Source organism: Humulus lupulus, chromosome 9 (assembly GCF_963169125.1).
Source record: "Humulus lupulus chromosome 9, drHumLupu1.1, whole genome shotgun sequence".
NCBI lineage: Eukaryota > Viridiplantae > Streptophyta > Magnoliopsida > Rosales > Cannabaceae > Humulus > Humulus lupulus.
In genome coordinates this window covers 34,529,068-34,550,161 of record NC_084801.1, presented here as the reverse complement: position 1 = coordinate 34,550,161, position 21,094 = coordinate 34,529,068, and the positions used below count along the sequence as shown (strand labels likewise).

General features: G+C 32.6%; 1 protein-coding gene across 3 annotated transcripts; it reads left to right on the top strand.

The window, feature by feature from the left end:
• The first annotated feature begins 11,610 nt into the window (after nt 1–11,610).
• On the top strand, nt 11,611–13,893 carry LOC133802291 (LOB domain-containing protein 24-like). Of its 3 annotated transcripts, XM_062240569.1 has the most exons (3): nt 11,748–11,905; nt 12,445–12,558; nt 13,442–13,893. In XM_062240569.1, the coding sequence occupies exons 1-3, from the start codon at nt 11,853–11,855 to the stop codon at nt 13,569–13,571; spliced, it is 297 nt and encodes a 98-aa protein (XP_062096553.1). In that variant the 5' UTR covers nt 11,748–11,852; the 3' UTR covers nt 13,572–13,893. The 3 variants fall into 3 exon arrangements, 2 of the variants coding, with proteins under 2 accessions (XP_062096553.1, XP_062096554.1); XR_009877235.1 differs by lacking the exon at nt 12,445–12,558 and having other exon boundaries at nt 11,611–11,905; XM_062240570.1 differs by lacking the exons at nt 11,748–11,905; nt 12,445–12,558 and adding an exon at nt 12,565–13,202.
• Nucleotides 13,894–21,094: the final 7,201 nt, after the last annotated feature.

Genomic DNA, 21,094 nt, shown 5'->3' with positions numbered 1-21,094 from the left:
ATGGTTTGGTAGAAGAAAAATGGAAGAAGGCGCTTGATTATTTTGATCGACCTGAAGTGAAGGTAAAATTTCTTTTTAATTTAGTTTTGTTAATATAACATATATATAATTAACACAATGTCATTTTGTAGAGGCGCTCTGAGATTAATGCTGCGAATCGAGCAAAACAAAAACAAAATAGCTTCCAAGGATCGCAGTCTACGCCAGCGCTTCGTTATAAGAAGGTATTTTTTCTTATTAAATTTTTTAAAAAATTCATATATTTTTATTAAATTTCTAAATAATTTTTGTATATTAGCGCAATATGCAAACTGGCCATCTCTCAGGCGTTCCAGAAACTTGGATGGATACTAAATATAAAGAAGGGAGAGGTTGGGTCAGTCAAGTAGCACATGATAATTATGTAAGTAATTGTATATTTTTTATATTTTTCTTACTTTGTAAATTTGCAATAGTTGTATTAAAAATTCAATAATACAGGAAAAGTTGCTGGAGGTACGTCAAACTCAGCAGACCCAATCTTCTACGACCACCTCCAATGCGAGTACTGCCACAACTGAGGTGGACGACATTGCCCTTGTTGAGACAGTCTTTGGACGCCGTCGGGGCCATCAGACAGGACTTGGTCGTCGGATTCGCTCGAGCGCGGAACGTGAAGTGACTGACACACTTCAACCACCGTCACCGCCCCTACTGCCCAAGAGATGCGGGATGTGGTCGAACGTCTCCGAATCGTTGAGGAGTACATGGCTATACTTGGTGGAGCCTCAGGTTCTGGATCTTCTCAGCCAGGTGATGGTCAGGATCCGACACCTCCTACTCAATAGGATGCTGGAGAACATTATTTATGACTTTATACTTTATGTAATTTGACTTTAGGAAAATATTATATATCACATTCTACTTTATTTAGACTTACCTTGTTTTATTGGAACATTACATTTATAAAATTTTATGATTATTAAATTTTATTAGATTTATTTATGTTTCAATAAAAAAAATCAAATACAATATATAATAAATATAAAAAAAAAGCAAATTAAAAAATTTTATTAGATTTATTTATGTTTCAATAAAAAAAAATCAAATAAAATATATAATAATTATAGAAAAAAAGCAAATTAAAAAAAATATATATATATCTCTAGCGACAACATATGAGGTCTCTAGCGACGACATAGGGAAGAAGTCGTCGCTAGAAAAAAAGCAAATACGGAAATAAGAAGTCATCCAGCGACGAATTTATCAGGTTCTAGCGACGACTAATGTTGTCGCTATACCCTATAGCGACGACAATTATAAGATCGTCGCTAATAAAAACCAATTAGCGACCGGGTTATAGCGACGACAACTAGCGACGACCATGTCGTCGCTAAAGCCTCCAGCGACGACAAATTCCCTTCTAGCGACGAAAAATGGCGTCGCTAATACCCCTTTTTCCTGTAGTGTCATAGCAGAACTAACGCCATATTAATTATAATTAGTGGTATTAATATATGGTGTCTGCATTTTTATTTTACATGTTAAATACTTGTGCTTGCGTGAATCCATGATTAATTAATGAATTTGTATACTCAAACAGGAGATGAGTAAAGAAGAAATGTTGAACATCAAAGAGCTTGAGGTCTTAACATCTCCAGTGGTTCAGGAGAAATTGTACTCAGAAGAGAAATGTTTGGTTCCAAAAGAATTTGTTGCCCGATGTACCGATGATCAAACCAATGATTAGTAGTATTGATGTGATACAAATGTTGATGAGAGATTAGTTTTCAAACAAATTAATCTACCTAGCTAGATAACATGTCCTCACTAATTTGCATTTTTGTTTATTATTAGTCCTTAGCTAGATCCTATATAGAAGTTAATGATCTAATTTGTATGTATATATATATATATATGTGTGTGTTATTTAAGTATTAATTTTCATGAAACGTGACCGCTGTCTAAGTATTTTTTTTTTAAAGGAAGTCTATTTTCTTTTGACCATGTAGCAACACAATAATATGACATAAAATTTTAAAATAATGAAATTTTGATGAAAAATCAAACCGATCGACTCTTGTGTATTATACAATCTCGGTCAAGTTACTCAAGATAAAACGTCACTTGAACATAGGGGTGGCAATTCGTGTTATCGTGTCATAATCGTGTCGTGTTATCGTGTCATAATCGTGTCGACACGATTATGACACGACACGATTAGAGTAAACCCGTACACGACACGATTATTATTCGTGTCAGAAATCCAAACCCGTACACGACACGATTATCTTAGCGGGTCACACGTGTCGACACGATAACACGTTTAATAAATTTGTCATTTGACACAAATCTAAAACTGACACGATTAATACACAATTAAACGTGTAATGACACGACACGAAATTGACACTAAATTGACACGATTAACATAATATAAATAAATTAAAATATTTATATAATCTTAAACGTGTCTTAAGCGTGTCATTTTCGGGTTAATCGGGTTGACCCGAAAATGACACGTTTAATAAACGTGTTAAACGTGTCGACACGATTATGACACGAAAATTAAATGTGTCACCCAAACTCATTTATTTCGTGTCGTTTTCGAGTCGTATCATCATGTCGTATCGAAAATTGTCAGCCCTACTTGAACAGCAACTAAAAACATTGAATTGAACAAGGGCGACTACTAACTAATAACCACGAGAGAGCACCTTACAAAATTTCTAATAATTTTTTAATTAGCATAAAAAAATGTTACAAAAGCCAAACAAGAATCAACACAAAATAAAATTACAAAGCATTCAAGTTTAAATTTTAATTTATAATTTCCATAGGTTACAATTCCATTCAATTTGCCAAATAGCAAAAAATATGATGAGGATGCTACTAATTTAAATGATTAGTATTTTATTTAAATAATTTAGTAATTTTAAAAGAGTAATAAAAAAGAACATCATAAGAGAAAGTAACAAAACATGTTTAGACTATTGTTTAATGTTTTATTTAAATCAATTTTGAAAGTAACTTATTGCTTCTTTTTTTCTTCTCTAATTAAATTACAAAAAATTGTTTAAAATAGTGTTACCAAATCCAAATATCCCCTTGCGCTTTTTGTGTTAATTGGGGTTTGAAACTTAAGAAATATTTAGAAAGAAAGCATAAGAAAAAGAAAAGGCCCTCAGAAATTCAATGAAGTTAATGAACAACTGAGACAATCGTTATTATTTATAATAGAAAACTGTTTTGACATATATAACAAACAAAACAGAAATCTAATAATAATAACAGATAAAACTGAACCTAACAACCAAGTAATCTATAAATATCCAGCTTTCACGTACCTTTTCTCATCATAAATTAATCGGAGAAGTTGAATTCAGTGGAGCCAGAAGAAGACCCTGCGGACATGGCTGACCAGTTCAACCATACCACTCTTAATGGTAATGGACTAGTCTCCGATGCCACTTCTCAAAATGAATATCTCAAGTCCCAGTCCCAAGCCATTGCAGATTCTTGCTTAACTCCCCAAAAGCAAAAGGACAGACCCCATCGCCATTACGCTCTGGTACAGCTCCTGGGAACCATCGAATCATTGAATGCACAGTTTTCTGAACTGCCACAACATGATTTGACCTCTTTGCAGAGCTCATTGGAGATCAGATCATTCAAGGTCAGATTTTCTTTCTTTCTGTCTTTTTGGGTCTTCCGAAACGAAAGATATGTCACATTTTCAAGAATCCAATCTACTGTTTCTGTCTTTCATCCTTGTCATAATCTCTAAGCACTAGTCTTTCAATCTCATAGCACAAGACAAGTTTGATCAAGAAATGAAAGAACGTGAAGATGAAAACGCGAGAGCCACACAGCTTATTCAAGATGTTCAAAAGGTAAATCATTGCTCCAAAGTGCAAAAATTATGCGCATGATCATATTCATGCTCATCGGTTACTTGAGATGATCAGTAATTTAAAGCTTACGACTTTAATCACACTAGTTAAATCACAATTTTCTTGTCATATTTAGGCACAAGTTAATAAATTTGAATTTTCTTTTACCTCAAAAAACAAAATAATAATGAATGTGTTTGGGGATTGTAATTTCGGGAAAAGGATGATGTTGATAAATGGGGTGAGCGAGATATGTTGCAAGAATTGAAGCAGGAGCTGGAGCTGGAGCTGGAGCTGGAGCTGGAGCTTACGAGACAGCGAGCAAATGAAGCATTGATAGCAATGGATGCAGAGAGATGCAACAATTAAGATCCGCAAACACCAAGTAAATATCTAATAATATTTAATCTTTGGGAGACTTAATTCTATCTTTATTATCTTTCAACTATATATAGCGATGATATATATTGACATGATCCAAACTCTGTGACAAATTGGACAATTGCCTCCATTGTTACATGATCCTAAATTAGAGAGCTCTGTTCTTGGTGAGGTATTGCAATAGTCACTTCTAGATAAGGATCAGGTATATATGAATCAACCCAACTTCTTATATATACTCCTTACATAGATCTAATATGTTTTTGGCGTATCTATGGTGGGGATAAACATCTCTCAATGGATCTTTGCTTATTTATAATCTTTAGAGCAAAATTTTCTCTATAAATAGAGAACCAAAACCATTGCAAAGGCATCATATTTTAGAGAGAAAAAAAATTACACTTTGTTTTGTTGTTTTTCTTATTTCTAACTTAGTTTTACTTGTTTTAGGTGACAGAAATGAATGAATTATTTTAGAAATATTGATGAGGTTAGAGTGTAGTATTTGTACTTCTTATTCTTAATAGTGATATTGATTCTTTTTTTTTTAGTGTTTCATCTCCATATCTCATTAATTATTTTGTTTCCCATATATTAATTTCTTTTCTAAAATTATTTAGTATCTTTTACATAAGCACAGTCATGTTTTTCTTATGTAACTTAGATTGTTAATTTATTTTAGTATATTTGTTATATTGTATGTCTTTTATTGCATTTTGTCGTTGTAGGTATTTTGTCACTCTTTGACATATGATATGATATGCTATGAAATTATAGGTAAGATTCAATTTAATCTAGATCAATTAATTTGTGATTTTAACATATATATCTTCCAGGTGCAATTAATGGTGTAGAATTGCAACTCTGTTTTGAATTAATGTCAATGCTAGAATATGATTTACAGCACTGCATCTCTACCAGCTCTTTATGTGATCAATTTTTTCAATCTATCAATTTAATTTCATAAAAATCAATTTCTTCAATTCTATCATTTTTCTATTTTTATCTTAAACTTTACTAATCTAATATTCAGTTGTATTTTGTTTCTATGTGGATACAACATAACTCGTTTACTAGTGCGACCACAAGGTAAATTATTGGGCGATATCAATTTTTGGCGCCGTTGCTAGGGAAGTAATTTTACAATTAAAGGTTTGCATAGTGAATTAATTTTTTTTAAAAAGTATATTTTTTTAAGCTCTCTTTTATTTTTTTTCTCGCTAATTTTTTTTATTTTCTTTTTATTTATTCATTTTTGTTATTATTTTATTTATTTATTTTCTCTTACTTTTAGGTTTGGAATTTTATTTTCTAGATTTAGTTTTTTTTCCAAAACAAAAGGCGTAAAACTTTGAATCATAAAATTTTAAAGCATAAAAAAAAGTATTGAGAACATGTGTGTAATTTTGGAAATCAATAAAAATCAGACTGGTTCTGTCTTAGAAAAATTGGTTGTTAAAAAATGCTTGTGTTAATGTTACCCTCCAACCTTTTCTAAGAACCTCGGGGAGTTCTAGTAAAACTCTTGGCCTAAACTGGTACATTGGCAGCCTTCCCAATTGGCATATGAACATTTTTGGTGTATACTTGTTACACTATTACACACTTGCACTTATAATACTTACAAAAAAAATAGTGAATGAATGAAGAAGATCATCGGCGTTTTGAGTAATACTATCCAATATATCTCTCTTCACTTCAAAACAATCCAAAATCTAGTGCTACTGAGGGTACCAGCAATTTTAGAGGTGCCCGCCAACTTAGCAAAATAGAGTACCTTAAATATGAAGTAGAATTCTTGACTAGAGACTTAGAAAACTTAAAAGCTAAGTATGGTCAAGAAAGTAACGAAGTCATAAGGGTAGAGTATGATGAACCATATTTTGACTGTGAAAGAGTCGACCTTTTTGCTCAAGATTACTCAACTCTTAGAGATAGGGAGGAAGCCCTCTAATACTAGTCTTACTACAAGAACAGTAATCTTAGCTGGAAAAACCTCGTTGCTTCAAGTTGGAAGTCTAAGTACAACTACAATGCATCGATTGGTTGGGAATTGGCACTATCTAGTAGGAATGTTGAGCACGATTTTTCTAACTCTTACCATGAACCTCCACATAATGTCTAGACTAATACGAATCCAATAGAGGAAACTTTAAACACATTTATGGAGGAACAAAGAAAATTTAATGAACACATAAGAAACATTACTGAACACATTATGGAGGAACTTGGAGAAATTCAGACTCAATTTTTAGAATTGACCGACAAAGTTAATTCACATTATTTCAGCCAATTCCAATTATATGAGGAAACAATGACACCAACCTCTAATCCTATTTCATAAAAATTTGATGAGGATGAAGCCATTACTATTCAGAGTGAAAATATTTCTCATTCTGAAATTCTTTCAACAACTTCGAATGAAAACAAGTGTTATCATACTGATGTGATAAACCTTATTATGGAGGAAATTTGCAAACTTTTCTCACATAATCAATCACACTATTTCCTCCACGATACTGAAAACGAACATTTTCTTTACCTTGAGAATGTAAAATGTTACAAATGCTTTCATTTTTTAGACACATGATAAAAGAAAATTCATTTTTGATACTGGATAGTCAAGAATATTGAGTTGGTGAACCAACCTGAGAAGAGTTTTCTTCGGTTTGCGAAGACTAATGAAGTTCTTTCTTTCCTTGCTTTCTTTATTTCTTGTATATTTTATTTTTATTATTTTATTATGATAGTTTCTCTTGTCATTTAGTTTTCTTTTTCTAAGAGTCAATATAATATCATTTTGCATTAGCTCACTCTCTAGGTGATCTCATTTCATGCTTCTCATGTATATATTTTTAAATAATGAGGACATTGTCTGATTTTAGTTGGGGGTGGTGAGCATATTCATGCATGTTCATGTTGATTTTTTTCATATTAATATTTTCATGGTCAAATTTTGTCTAAAAATTACTTATTTATTCTTGCAAAATGTTACTTTTGAGTCAATTTTTGTTATCTTTATTACTAACAGTTTCTCTAGAGTTATATAATGCACATGTCAAACGTTGTGGTAAGATGGTTGTTAGCACATATTTGCGTAGAAATTTGCCACGTTTTAAATATTTCATTGTAATGAGAGGTGAGACCTGAGAAAACAATTTTTGAATTCTCATTGATTTTTAGAAAAGGTTATAATGGTATGAATGAATGATGTTTTAGGGATAATATTTTATATAGACAAATCTTATTAGAGAGCCTCTTTATTATGTTCTTTATGAAAAAAAAAATTTAAAAAGAAAAGAGAAAAGAAAAAGAAGAAAAGGAAGAGCACATGAGCAATAGTTCTATCATTTTCAATTATGTCTCTTGTGTTCAAGAAAAAAAATGTGTGCTTATTAATTACATGTTTTATTTGTTTATGGCTCTTAGAATAAATGTAAAGATTGTCTATTTAACTTAGACATCCCGAAAACTGGTTTTGTGGTCCTCTTTATGGTGGTTGTCCAAATAGTTTATTTCCTATTTTTGTTTCAATGATTATTCCAAAGTTTGTCCTAAAAATATACCCATTTGATGAGTGTTCACTTCTTTATTTCCAACTTCATGAGTGAAACCTTTATCCATAAGTATTTTCAATCACATGAGAGGTTAATGGAGTTGAGACTTTTACTTGGCATGATTTTCAAAGGCTTTGTGTGCTATGGTATCCAGCAAGAAGGTTCAAGTTTGGTGCACACACTCACAACTCTAGATTTATTTGAAGTAACTTTGATAACTTTTATTAACTTTTTACTAACATTTTGTGTTAATACTTAGGTTCTTTTATAATTTTTTACTTGAAATATATAATGTTGACATTTATCATTTCGCTTAAATTGCTAAAGACTAGCAATAAGCTGGTTGGGGGTTGTGATTAGTGCTCAAAAATATTATTTTATTAGCTTTAAAGTTTAAAATTAATTAAGTTGTAATATATTTTATATTTGAAAATCTTAGTTTTAATTTAATTTGTGCTCATATTTTTAGGAAATAAAATGTATTTTGACATAAAGAAAAAGAAAGAAGAAAGAAAGAACTATAATTGAAGAAATCATGACAAAGTGGCATTTTTGAAGATGAACTATACCCAAATCCAAAGCCCAATCCATTTTTGAGCCAAGACTGCCACATGGCAGCTTCCCATTCGCCCAGCCAAGCCGAGCCACCTGCGAGTTACTCTGGAGACGCCCCGTGTCCGCATGTTGCACACGGGGCCCACTATCCCTACAGCCACCAAATGCGTCTGCCACACTTGACGCACATGGGTCCCACGTCTGCAGCACCTGCCATCCACTTTCCGAGCTCCTCTCACAGGCCAACACCTGGCCTCCTCGTCCCCCACTCCACCAGCAGCCATTTTTCTAGAGCCAATTAACGCATGCCACGTGTCCCACTTGTCCCATTTTGCATCAAATTTTGAAGCCACTTTCTCCACTTCTTAATGCACGAAAATACCAACTTTGGAGCAAAATTTTCTCTATAAATAGAGAACCAAAACCAGTGCAAAGGCATCAAACTTTAGAGAGAAAAAAATACACTTTGTTTTCTTGCTTTTCTTATTTCTAGCTTAGTTTTACTTGTTTTAAGTGAAAAAAATGAGTGAACTATTTTAGAAATATTGGTGAGGTTAGAGTGTAGTGTTTGTACTTCTCATTCTTAATAGTGATGTTGATTCTTTTTTTTAGTGCTTCATCTCCATATCTCATTAATTATTTTGTTTCTCGTCTTTTAATTTTTTTTCTAAAATTATTTAACATCTTTTACATAAGCTCAGTCATACTTTTCTTATGTAACTTAGATTGTTAATTTATTTTAGTATATTTGTTATATTGTATGTCTTTTAGTGCATTTTTCCACTGTAGGTATTTTGTCGCTCTTTGATATATGATATGCTATGAAATTAGAAGTAATATTCAATTTAATCTAGAACAATTAATTTGTTATTTTAACATATATACCTTCCTGATGCAGTTTATGGTGTAGAATTGCAATTGTGTTTTGAATTAATATCAATGTTAGAATAAGATTTACAACACTACATCTCTACCTTGCCATGCTCTTTATCTGATAAATTTTTTCAATCTATCAATTTAATTTCACAAAAATCAATTTCTTCAACTCTATCATTTTTCTTTTTTTTTTTTTATCTTTAACTTTACTAATCTAATATTTAGTTGTGTTTTATCTCTCTGTGGATACGACATAGTCCGTCTACTACTACAACCGCAAGGTGAATATTGGGCGATATCAGCGGCCCATTCGACCATTTTACAGGTCCATTCAACGATCCGCTTGGATCACTCGGTCAGTCAGCCACCCAGTGCATTGCACCCCAATCGTCTAGTCAGACCAGACGGTCAAATCGTGCGCGCCAATAGGCCACCATCCCCGCGCGCGCCAATGGGACCACTAGACGGCCACCAATTGGCCTCTCGGCCCGCCCACGCCAATAGGCCATCAGTCGGCTAAACGGACCAGGTGGTCCCCCGCGCTTGGTCAACAGGCCACTAGCCTCTCTCGTGCCAGCAGGCCACTAGTAGATCGCTCGGTAAGTCGAGCTACTAGCCCTGCACGTCAAAGTGACTCCGCGTCCACGTGCTCTAGAGCACTCGACCTCTCGACCCTGCGCACTTGTGCAACTCCTCAGTCAGTCGCCCACTCGTACCACGCACGTCTGCGCGACTCCATGCTCGTGTGCACCACACGGCCAATCAACTTCTTTTCCACACGAGTTAACACAGCCCACATGCATGCACACGCCTTAAGACGTCGGGCGTCAAGCGGTAGTCGACCAGCCGACTCTGGGCTCCACTCGTGCTTTATGAATGTCATCTGACATCATAAACTCTCTAGCTATAATAAATTCTAACTAGAGAGTGAGAGACAAACTGTAGTGGACAAAATTTGTCTACATGTTAAAAAGTCCAATAAGTCAGTCGAACTAGCCAGGTAGGCTATGACAGTAAGAATCTCGTGATCCGCAGGGGGAAAGACCGGGTAAAAAGCTGTGCAATCCCACATCGCATGGGGAAGGTCAAGTGTGATGATTCTAAGACTGTGTAGGTATGGGACTACACAGTTGAAGAGGGCTTAAATGAATTGATGGGTACTACCTATGCAACCAAGATGTATCTTCTTTTCGGTAGCCCATCACTTGAGAACTCTAAAGTTAAGTGTGCTTGACCTGGAGTGGTCTCATGATGGGTGGCCTCCTGGGAAGTTTTCCCAGGAAGCGTGCGAGTGAGGACAAAGCACGCTGGAAAGACTCGTATTGGTTTGCAGGGCCAAGTCGTCATTTCAGAAAACAATCATGGTGACATGGGGCATTACACAGGCCCAATAAGCCAGCCAGACTAGTCAATCAAGCCCAACCCAACATAAGCGGGCTCACATATACTAAATGAACCACCCAAATGGTTAGTCCATACCCAGACTCGAATCCGGATACACCTAATCAACCAGGAACCTTGACATGGACAAGATACACGCAACCCTTCCCATGAATTTCGAAAGGTAACCACTTGGAGCGAGTCACACGGAATAGGAGGGCAGAAGAGCAACGGTAGGGAAAACGGTCATAAGGAAGACCCTATGGGGAGAGTAGTAGATCAATGGATAAGAAACGCTCTCATTATTCTCTCTGACTGGCACTATTCTCTCGAAGTGATCTTGTCAAGCGAGTCGAATCAATCAGCCTGATCAGACCTGACCCGATTGTCAAGTTCCGCCGTCACCGCCGCCTCACCTTGAACATTCTTCTATTCATCTATTCATCTTTACTTACATTATTGTTTTACTACTTTCGATCAACTGTTACTACATTCCGACTAACTTAAGCGTCGGAGTCCCTTCGGCTGACAGGTTGTTGGTGCTCCCAAATTGAATTCTTGTCTCTTTCTTTGTTCTTAATAGGTTGTTGGTACTCATTTAATCAATTGTAGGAAATCACGTCTACACTACGAAAATCAAAGTTGGGAGACCAATTTTCTAAAAGAAAATGTTTGAGGACCAACTTGTCAAAATATGTATAATTTAAAGCTTGTCACACAAATAAGCAAAAAAAATTAATTTGAAATTCCTAGGGACTGAAGTAATAAAGCATTGTTTGAAATTTCTAAGGGTGCCGAAGTAACAGGGCATTGCTAAGACACTAGTTACCCAACATCATAATACATATCATATTACCTATTAATGTAATTTAGCATGTAATTTAGCATGGAATCTTACATATTTTAATTTAATTAATATATAAAGGATGAGACATTGGTTTGCACAAATTTTTAGATCGGTTTTTGCAGAGGTAGTAATAGAAGTTGGAGGGTTAAGATCCTCAATTTTTTTAAATAGCAATCAAGCCCTCCAAATAGTTTTATTTATATTTTGCCCCCCTAATATTATTTTTTTCTGGATTCGTCCCTCGGTTTTTGGGGTGCTATTGTCGAAGCAATATCCCTTCTCATAAATTTAAATAAAGAAAGGAAAATCTCTGATCCCTCTGATCTCTCTTTCCCGTCGACCTCGAACCACCCCAACTCCATATCGCCTTCAGAAACGATTATTATGATACTAGCAGTCTTGTTTGCCAATTCTGAAGGCAACATTCTTGTTGAACGGTATGCTTAGATCTCCACTCTTCGTCATCAATATCACTATTTTTATTCTTTTTGTTTGTGCTAGATTTCAATTGGGCAATTCTTGTAGCTGATGATTTGATTGGGTTGTGTATAAATTTGTGAGAAATTTAGTAGATTTGACAGTTAGTTGTGCTCAACCATTTGTCCAAGAAGGAACGGATTGATATGAAATTTTTAGTGAATTTGTCTTCATTTAGTTAAATGTTAACTGGTAGTGGGTACAAGAAGAATACGTCTAAGTTTTGGGGTTAGAAATCGCTTGATGGCTCTGGAAAATGACAAATATTGAAGTGGTTTTAGCAAAATCTAAAGTTGCATAGAGAAGACCATTTTAAAAGACCATATTGTCAATGAAAAGTGTATTTGAAATGCTGTTATTGACATTTTCATTGCGTAAGAAAATGCCTATAACCATGCATAAATAGTGCACTGCCTTTGCCACAAGTGTACATATTCGTTTGAATTTTCTTTGGATTTTACATTACTGCTCTAATGTATTTGTTAATGTCTTTGTTTAGTTTTAATGGAGTCCCTGCTGAGGAACGGCTTCATTGGCGATCATTTCTGGTTAAACTGGGGGCAGATAATCTCAAGGGTGTAAAGAATGAGGAGCTCTTGGTTGCTTGCCACAAGTATGCATATTCGTTTATTTTTTCATTATATAGATGTAGAATAATTTGACCATAGTTTCATCATATTTGGTTTGCCGGGGTAGATTGGACCTAGAAAGTAGAAAATGGATAATTGAACTGTGAACAACTTGTAGAGCTTGGGCTTAAGTACTAAGACTTGAATAGAGGCAGAAGTCACAATTCACATATTACTTAATATACATTTTCAAATAGAAGAATTTTCAGGACAAACAAATATTCCATAATGGGATAGCTAAATTTGAGTCATATTAGGGTCTTCCCTTGTCAAAATTGAAGGAAACTTTCCATTTTTATGCTCATATTTGAAAATACAAAATACTAGCCGTTTGTTAGATTCTAAGGCTCACATATATATTTATATGTACTATATTTGTAAATCAAATCATATAGATACGGAAATCTTTCATAGATTTTTTTTCAAAAAGATCTTGGCTAATAGTATTTAGCATAGATTGTTTGGAAGTATGATTGTCTCTGGTACTCGTTGTGCTGCTTGTAAGTATTTGAGAAGAAGTTGCCCTTCAGATTGTATTTTCTCTCCCTATTTCCCTTCTAATAATCCTCAAAGATTTGCTTCTGTTCATAGAATTTTTGGTGCCAGCAATGTTGGCAAAATGCTTCAGGTATTATAATAATCTTATATGTTACCTAACACACTCATCTATACATACACACACATATATATATGTGTGTGTGTGTTATCTGTATACACGCTACTATTTTGTTTTGTAACGTTCTAAGTTTTGAAGATCTACTGAACTGAAATAGGAAAAAAAAAAATTTACAAACATACAAGTTACTTTTTTAAGTTTTTATTAGCATAATTACAAAAATAACAAGTTATTTTTCTTGGTATTTTTAGAGGCTTCCAGTGGAATTGCGAGCTGAAGCAGCAGATGCCATACATTTTGAGGCAAAATGTAGAATGGAGTTTCCAGTGTATGGGTGTGTGGGGATTATTTCTCAATTACAACAACAAATACAGAATGTAGAGACTCAACTGGCCATAACAAGAGCTGAGATTGCCTTCATTACTTCCAATTCTGCTGATATTAATGTTGTGCAAGAACAACCCCATTTTCAAGAGGAATATTCCAACCTCAACCATTTCAATCATAGCTTCATACAACCACAAAATGACAATATTATTGGGCAGTATGATCAAATGACCAACAACTCGAGCTCTAATTGGATGAATTTCTAAGAATTATTGTACATAATTTTAATCTATGTACCCCAATAATAATTATGTCCAATGTATCATGTATTTCTCTTTTCTACCGTTGGAATCAAATAAAGTTTTTTTTTCTTTAATCTTTTACAGGAATATGCCTTTTTTTGTGAGTTGAGATTAGAACAATATATATATATATATATATATATATTTTTAAATTTGCTAGTAAACTTAGATTTAGTGGTTATTGTTTTAAATTTGTTAAATTCAGTGGCATTTTTGAAGTAAACCTAAAAAAAATGCTAATTAGACTTGGGATAGAAGGGATCTGCACCTTAGGCTAATCGATTCATGTTTTTTTTAAAAAAAAAAAAAGAATAATTCTCAATGAAAATAGGAAAAGAGTAAATTAATCATAAAAAATTACAACAAAAAAGCAAACTAAAATATCAGTTATATGGCTTGGATCATCGACTAATACATTTAATCTACAATGATAGAACCATATAGAATATAATGCTAAGAAATTGATCATCTATCATTATCATCAAAAGTACAACCAATTATAAGCAAATTGAAATATCAACTGTATGGTTTGGATCATGACTAATATAATACATCAAAACATCTATCTTATGTTTTTTATTATTGAAGTTATCACCTTTTCAAGAAACTTCTCCACATATCTTCAATCCCATCCTTGTACATTTGACTCAACTCATCATCTGCGTTATCAATTCCTTCTCCACGTTCCAACTTTTCCATCACCAACTCATCCATTATCACCATTTTGCTTGAGAAAAACTTTCTCAGAAAAACTTCAAGCTCAATTACGCTATTCTCCTCCAACATCGCATAAAAGAATGGACAAGAAAACGCAATCTCCAAAGACAGAACCATATAAAAGATCATATTAAGAATGAGATCATCTATTTTATCAAAACAAGCATCATCATCATCACCATCATCATCATCGTCATAACCATCATCATCATCAACAAGAATTTCATCAAGCCCTTCTGTGTCTTTCCTGACTCTTTCAATAAAAGAAAGAAACGATTCTATCATGATTGAATTCCTTTGTTCTTCTTCCTCTAACAAGCTTTCGCATTCGATCATTTTCTTGACCTTGTTAATCCTTGCAGCCAACTTTGTCTTTGAATGGACAAACAGAAAGAAGTAGTTAACAATGACAATAGAGACCATAGTTCCAAGATCAATTGCTAACCCTTTGATCGAAACCGAAACTTTATCAGTTTCAAAGTCTACTCCTTCTTCTTCTTCATTCTGTGGAACCAAATCCCATAAGGAGCAATAGCGCTTCTCCTCCTCGGATCTTCTTGCTTTATCATTCACTATGTCTTTCCATGGCTGCATTAGTGATTTATATAAAGCTTCCTCCGATTCATGATCATCATAATCATGGCTTAGTAGCCAAAAATTTGATTCCAAGTCAGTCAGAATCAGCTTTAGATCATTCTCTTCTTTCTTCCTACATTCAACAATCAAATCCTGTTTTAGGATTTGGAGAAGATTCTTTGCCTGCTCTAAATTCCAGAGCTTTTCTTCGAGCCTTCCCAAGATGTAAACAACTCGATCTAGATCAGCCTCCATAGCCAATATCTCTTGAGAAAACTATGGAGAGCGAGACAGGGTGTTTCCTTACGTTTCTTCTTTCTTTCTTTCTCTCTCTTTCTTTAAGGGGTTGTGTTTGACTGTACAAGTAGTTCGGGATTGGTATTTCTGTTATGTACGGACGATTCTTCTGCTTAAGAAATAGAGAATATCTCTTCTTCTGTATTAAAAGTGTATTAAACTGTTTTGTCTTTCTTTTTTTTGTTTATACTTGCACATGTGTTTTTTTTTTATTACCTGGACTCTGTATTTTGATAAATTACTTTTTGGACCCTATATTTTGTAAAATAGTTAAAATAGAACTCTAAACCCGATTTTGGTTAATGTTTTCTTAACTAAAATCACAAATAATTTACCAAACTAACAATTCAGAACAAAAAAAAATTATTCTGCTTAAAAACTGTGTTGTTATATTCAATTTTTTCTTCATCAAAATTGAGTTTAGGATTCTATTTTAACCATTTTACAAAACATAGGGTCCAAAAAATAATTTGTCAAAATACAAGGTCCAAACAGGTAATGAAAAAAAACACAGGAGAAAAAATATTTAGTAATAATATTAATATTATGAAATATTTTATTATAAAAATATTTAATACAAGACTATATTTAATAATTATATCAATATAATAAATGCAAATGTTATTATAATAATATATAATACATAATATTAATTTTTTTTAAAATTATCATTTATATTTAAAAATAAAACATATTATTTTGTTAATACTTAATCTAAGTCATATAAATGTATATTATTAATATTAAATAATAAAAATATTATAAACACATTATATATATATATATAAGTGTCTTGTGTAGTAATAACTTGACTATGTTACTATATAAGAAATTAGAATAGTATTCTCTTCTATCAAGAATAAATAATAGTCTTCTCCAATCTTTGAGGTGTAATTTGAATATTATAATGAATGTTTTATACCTTCAATATGAAAGTTTATGATCTAAAAGTTTATCATATTACTATTATTTAAAAAAAACCATAGATAATGTTTAGTTTAATTTTTCTTTTAATATGTTTATGTCATTTTTTATATATAATATTGTTTATATATTTAAATTTTATATGACTATCATAAAAATATAATAAAAATAAATAATAAATTTTCTAAATAAAACTAAACAAACGTGCATTCCTCGTTACTTGCACCTAATATATATATATACAAAATTTCTTAGGTATGGACATCATTTTTGCTCATACTGTAAGAGCGTAATCTATTTTCGGCACTTGGAGAAAATATAATATATTTTTTTTATATGTTGGCGTACATTATAGTTATAACATGTATCCCACCAATTCGAAAATTTTTAAATAATTTATGATGTCGAAATTAAAATTCAAATAATCAGTTGCACACATATAATTTTCTTTTTTTGAGTTTTTATGCTTAATGAAAGGTTCTAAGTCAAAAAAATGCTACACATTTAAATAATTTCAAAAAAATGTCAACTTTTTTTACAATACCCAAAATACCCCTTCCATAATTTTTCCCATCCACTTCCTCTTCTCTCTTCCCTCTCTCTCCCTCAACCCATTCCTCTCAACTGTCTCTTTAGAAAAAAAAAATCCATGGGTAAGGTAAAATATAAGAGAATTCAATGTAATGGCAAGTATTCCTCACTTATGACACTAAAATACTACATTTCGAACAGATCTGGGCATATTTTTTGATTTTTTTTTAGATTTTTTTTCAGATCTGAAATTTTGAAATCTTCAGAAAATCGACATGGTTCGATAGTGCTCGATGCCAGCTCGATGGGGCCTTCAAAATCATGATTTTCATGAAAAAATTGATGTTGCTCGATGGTGGTTCAATGGTGTTTGATGTGATTCTTGCAAGATGCGTAATTTTTCACTCGACTGTCTGTTTGGGGTAATTTTTTTATTTTTGGTATTTTTTCAAGATCTACACGTTTGAGATGTATATATACACATTTGAGAAATTTAAATCTTGAAAAAAATACAAAATGCAAAACATACCTCATGTTCAAGATATGTTTTGGTATGTTTTCAAGTTCTAAACTTCAAAAATGTGTATGTGAACATCTAAAACGTGTAGATCTCAAAAAATACCAAAAATAAAAAAAATCACCCAAACATAGGCCCCCGAGTGAAAAATTATGTCTCTTACAAGAATTGCATCGAGCAACGTCGATTTTTTCATGAAAATCTTGATTTTGAAGGCCCCATCGAGTTGGCATCAAACACCATCAAGCAACCATCGAGTTGGGCATGGTTTTTTAGCTATTTTTCAAATCTGAAACTCTGAAATCTGTAGAAAATTGACTTTCCTCGATTGTTGCTCGATGGTGCTCGATACCAGCTTGATGGGGCCTTCAAAATCAAGATTTTCATGAAAAATCGACGTTGCTCGATGGTGGTTCAATGCAATTCTTGTAAGAGACATAATTTTTCACTCGGGCATCCGTTTGGGGTGATTTTTTTTATTTTGGGTATTTTTTTTAGATCTACATGTTTTAGATGTTCACATACACATTTTCAAAGTTTAGAACTTGAAAACATACTAAAACATATCTTGAACATGAGGTATGTTTTGCATTTTGCATTTTTTTTCAAGATTTACATTTCTCAAATGTGTATATAAACATCTCAAATGTGTAAATCTTGAAAAAATACTCAAAAAAAAAAAAAAATCACCCCAAACAGACACCTGAGTGAAAAATTATGTATCTTGCAAGAATTGCATCGAACACCATCGAAGCACCATCAAGCAACATCGATTTTTTCATGAAAATCTTGATTTTGAAGGCCTCATCGAGCACCATTGAACCATATCAATTTTCTGCAGATTTCAAAGTTTCAAATCTGAAAAAAAAAATTCGCAAAAAAAAAACCCAAAAATCATGCTCAAAATGCAATAATTTAGTGTCCTAAGTGAGGAATACTTGCCCAAATCTTATGGATAGATCTTTTTTCTAGAGAGACAGTTGAGAGGAATGAGTTAGGGGAGAGAAAGGGAAGAGAGAAGAGGAAGTGAATGGGAAATATTATGGGAGAGGTATTTTGGGTATTGTCAAAAGATTTGACATTTTTTTTAAATGATTAGTAGGTCTAGCATTTTTTTTTTTATTTAGGACACCTTATTAAGCATAAAATCTCAAACTTTCCTAAAAACATCAAGCAAACGTACAACTGACTATATTGAACTCTGATTTCGACAATACTGTAAATTATTTAGAATTTCCTGAAAAATTGGCGGGATGTCTTTTATAATTATCATGTATGTTGTCATATAATAAAATTGTATTATAATTTTTCCAAAGGCCAAAAATAGAAAATAACCTTATGACATGGGCAAAAGTGATGTTACTGCCTAAGAAGCTTACTATATATAATAAATAATATCTTTTATTAATGTTTTTTTTTCTTTTATTTTCACTTCAGTAAGTTTTAATTCTGCTTGATTAATTTTAGTTCTTGTAAGAAATTATTGATATATGTAAAATAGAAAATATCTTTATTATTTAGAAGTGTGTCTAGGTTCATCTTTTAATCTTGGTATAGATAAAAAAAGATGTTTAACTCGTATATTGTGTTCATATTTCTAGAGTCAAAGATCTAATTATTTATTTATAAAATAAAATCATTGTCCTTTATATATATATATGTTTTTTTTCTACTTAACTGTATGGGAATTTATTTTTGTTAATATTTTTAAGGCTTTTTTTAAAAGAAATTCAAATATATGGCTTTTTATTTCTCATATAAATGTATAATTTAAAAAACAAGCCATAGTTTTTTTTTCATAATTAAGTTGTGTTATTTTATGATGGTAGTTTTGTAATTTTAATTTTATTATTTTAACTTAAAATTATTATTATTGTTTAAACATGTTTCCAAACAGTCTTCCCTGCCTAACCGTCTCAACCTGAGTACAATGCCTTGATACTCTTCTCAATTTAAAGTCTCCACTGTCCGAGAACAGGTGAAGACTTGGAGTGCAAATGTTGTCCGTATTTTCACCAAGCGACATGTGGCATATTTTAAAGGGTATTAAGGTTCCACGAAAGCTAATGAAGTCTCCTACTCTAGGCTCCACGAGAGGTAAAACCCGTCCTTCAATTTACGTCTACCACCACCAAAGGAGTACCTCCTCCGGGAGGTATCACGTCCTAAGGACTATGTTATGAGATGGTGTTCCAAGTTTCACAAGTTCGTCTCCTCCATTCATTTCCTCCAAGTCTATGAGGACCTTCCTCCGGCCTAGGAGAAGGGTAGCTAGGTGATGAGCATAGTGATCTTGGACCACAAACAATATTCTAACACCCACTGTCACGTAAATTGTGGCATCGACTCTGTACAAGTGGCAAAATGGATACACCACAACACCATCTGATATGGAAAAATGTGCACCTACCACTCTAACAGTGTCAGAGACATTTCCTCCAACTAAATAGTGAGTTGACATGTTGGGAAAACTTATACAGGATCTTGTTTATTTTTCATGTAAATCTTATATTAAACAAATTAATTTGAGACAACCTTGAACATGTTTCTAAAATTGAATTCATACAAAGATAATGATAAGAACACTTACATTATTTGTCAACAGAATGATTGGGTCATTCCTTCATTTTCTCTAACCCTTGTATCATTTATGTCGCAGGGTATCACCAAGAAACTGAACCGATTTTCAATTTTTTTCATAGCCTTCCAAAGTATCCGTAGAATCACCTAGACTAGAGTGAACAATTATCAACACATGAGATAGATACAATAAGAAGAAGAATAGAAGAGATTATTGAGGCTTATAAAATGACTTTTGTTGTAGAGAGATTTTAAAAACCCTATAATATAAAAAAATAGATTTTCATGTTGTTTTTTATTCATTTGTTTTCAACTCTCACTTAACATTCTTTTTATAGGCTCAATTAGGTTACTTATTTAATTAAAAAAATCAATAAAATAATAGTCAATTATCAGCCATAGGTCAAAATTCCCATGGGCCATAGGCTCGTGAAATTTTCCTTTTAATTATAAGCTCGTTGGACTTAAAATCAAGGCATATATTCTTTTCTATTGATTAATTAATTAAATAATTATTTAAATCCTTTATCAAATTAATTATTTATAATTTGAACCTTGATTTAACCTTATTTATTAATTTAGACATCAATTTTCCTTAATTAATAAATCTGTCATAAATCTCTTTTCTTCTCTAAATTGTATAACTCTGTGAAATTATCAAAAATTGACCTGGTCAACTTTGATAATTCGAATTGATAATTAAATCAATTAATTGAGACTATCTAGATGATTTTATCCAAGGTACAGTGGGGACCATGGGCCTATGAAATCAAACTCCAATAAGTTATCATAAATTTACTAACTTATGAATTCCTCGTGACTCCACTAAAAACTAAGAATTGCAACATTTAATTCATAGAACGCTCTATAACAGATATAGATACATTATTAAGTATCCATTGTTACAACCATAATTATCACTCAATCGTCTATAGACGGTCTACAATGAGATAGGACTAAAATACCGCTTTACTCCTCATTGTATTTTATCCTTAAAACACTTAGTTCCTTGTAAATGATATTTCAGTAAACTAATATTAATTACTAAAATGAGATCTCTATCATTTAGCATCTTGAACCAAACTAAAAGAAAACCATTGTTTCACTTCTTCATCAGAAGCTATAGATGTTCA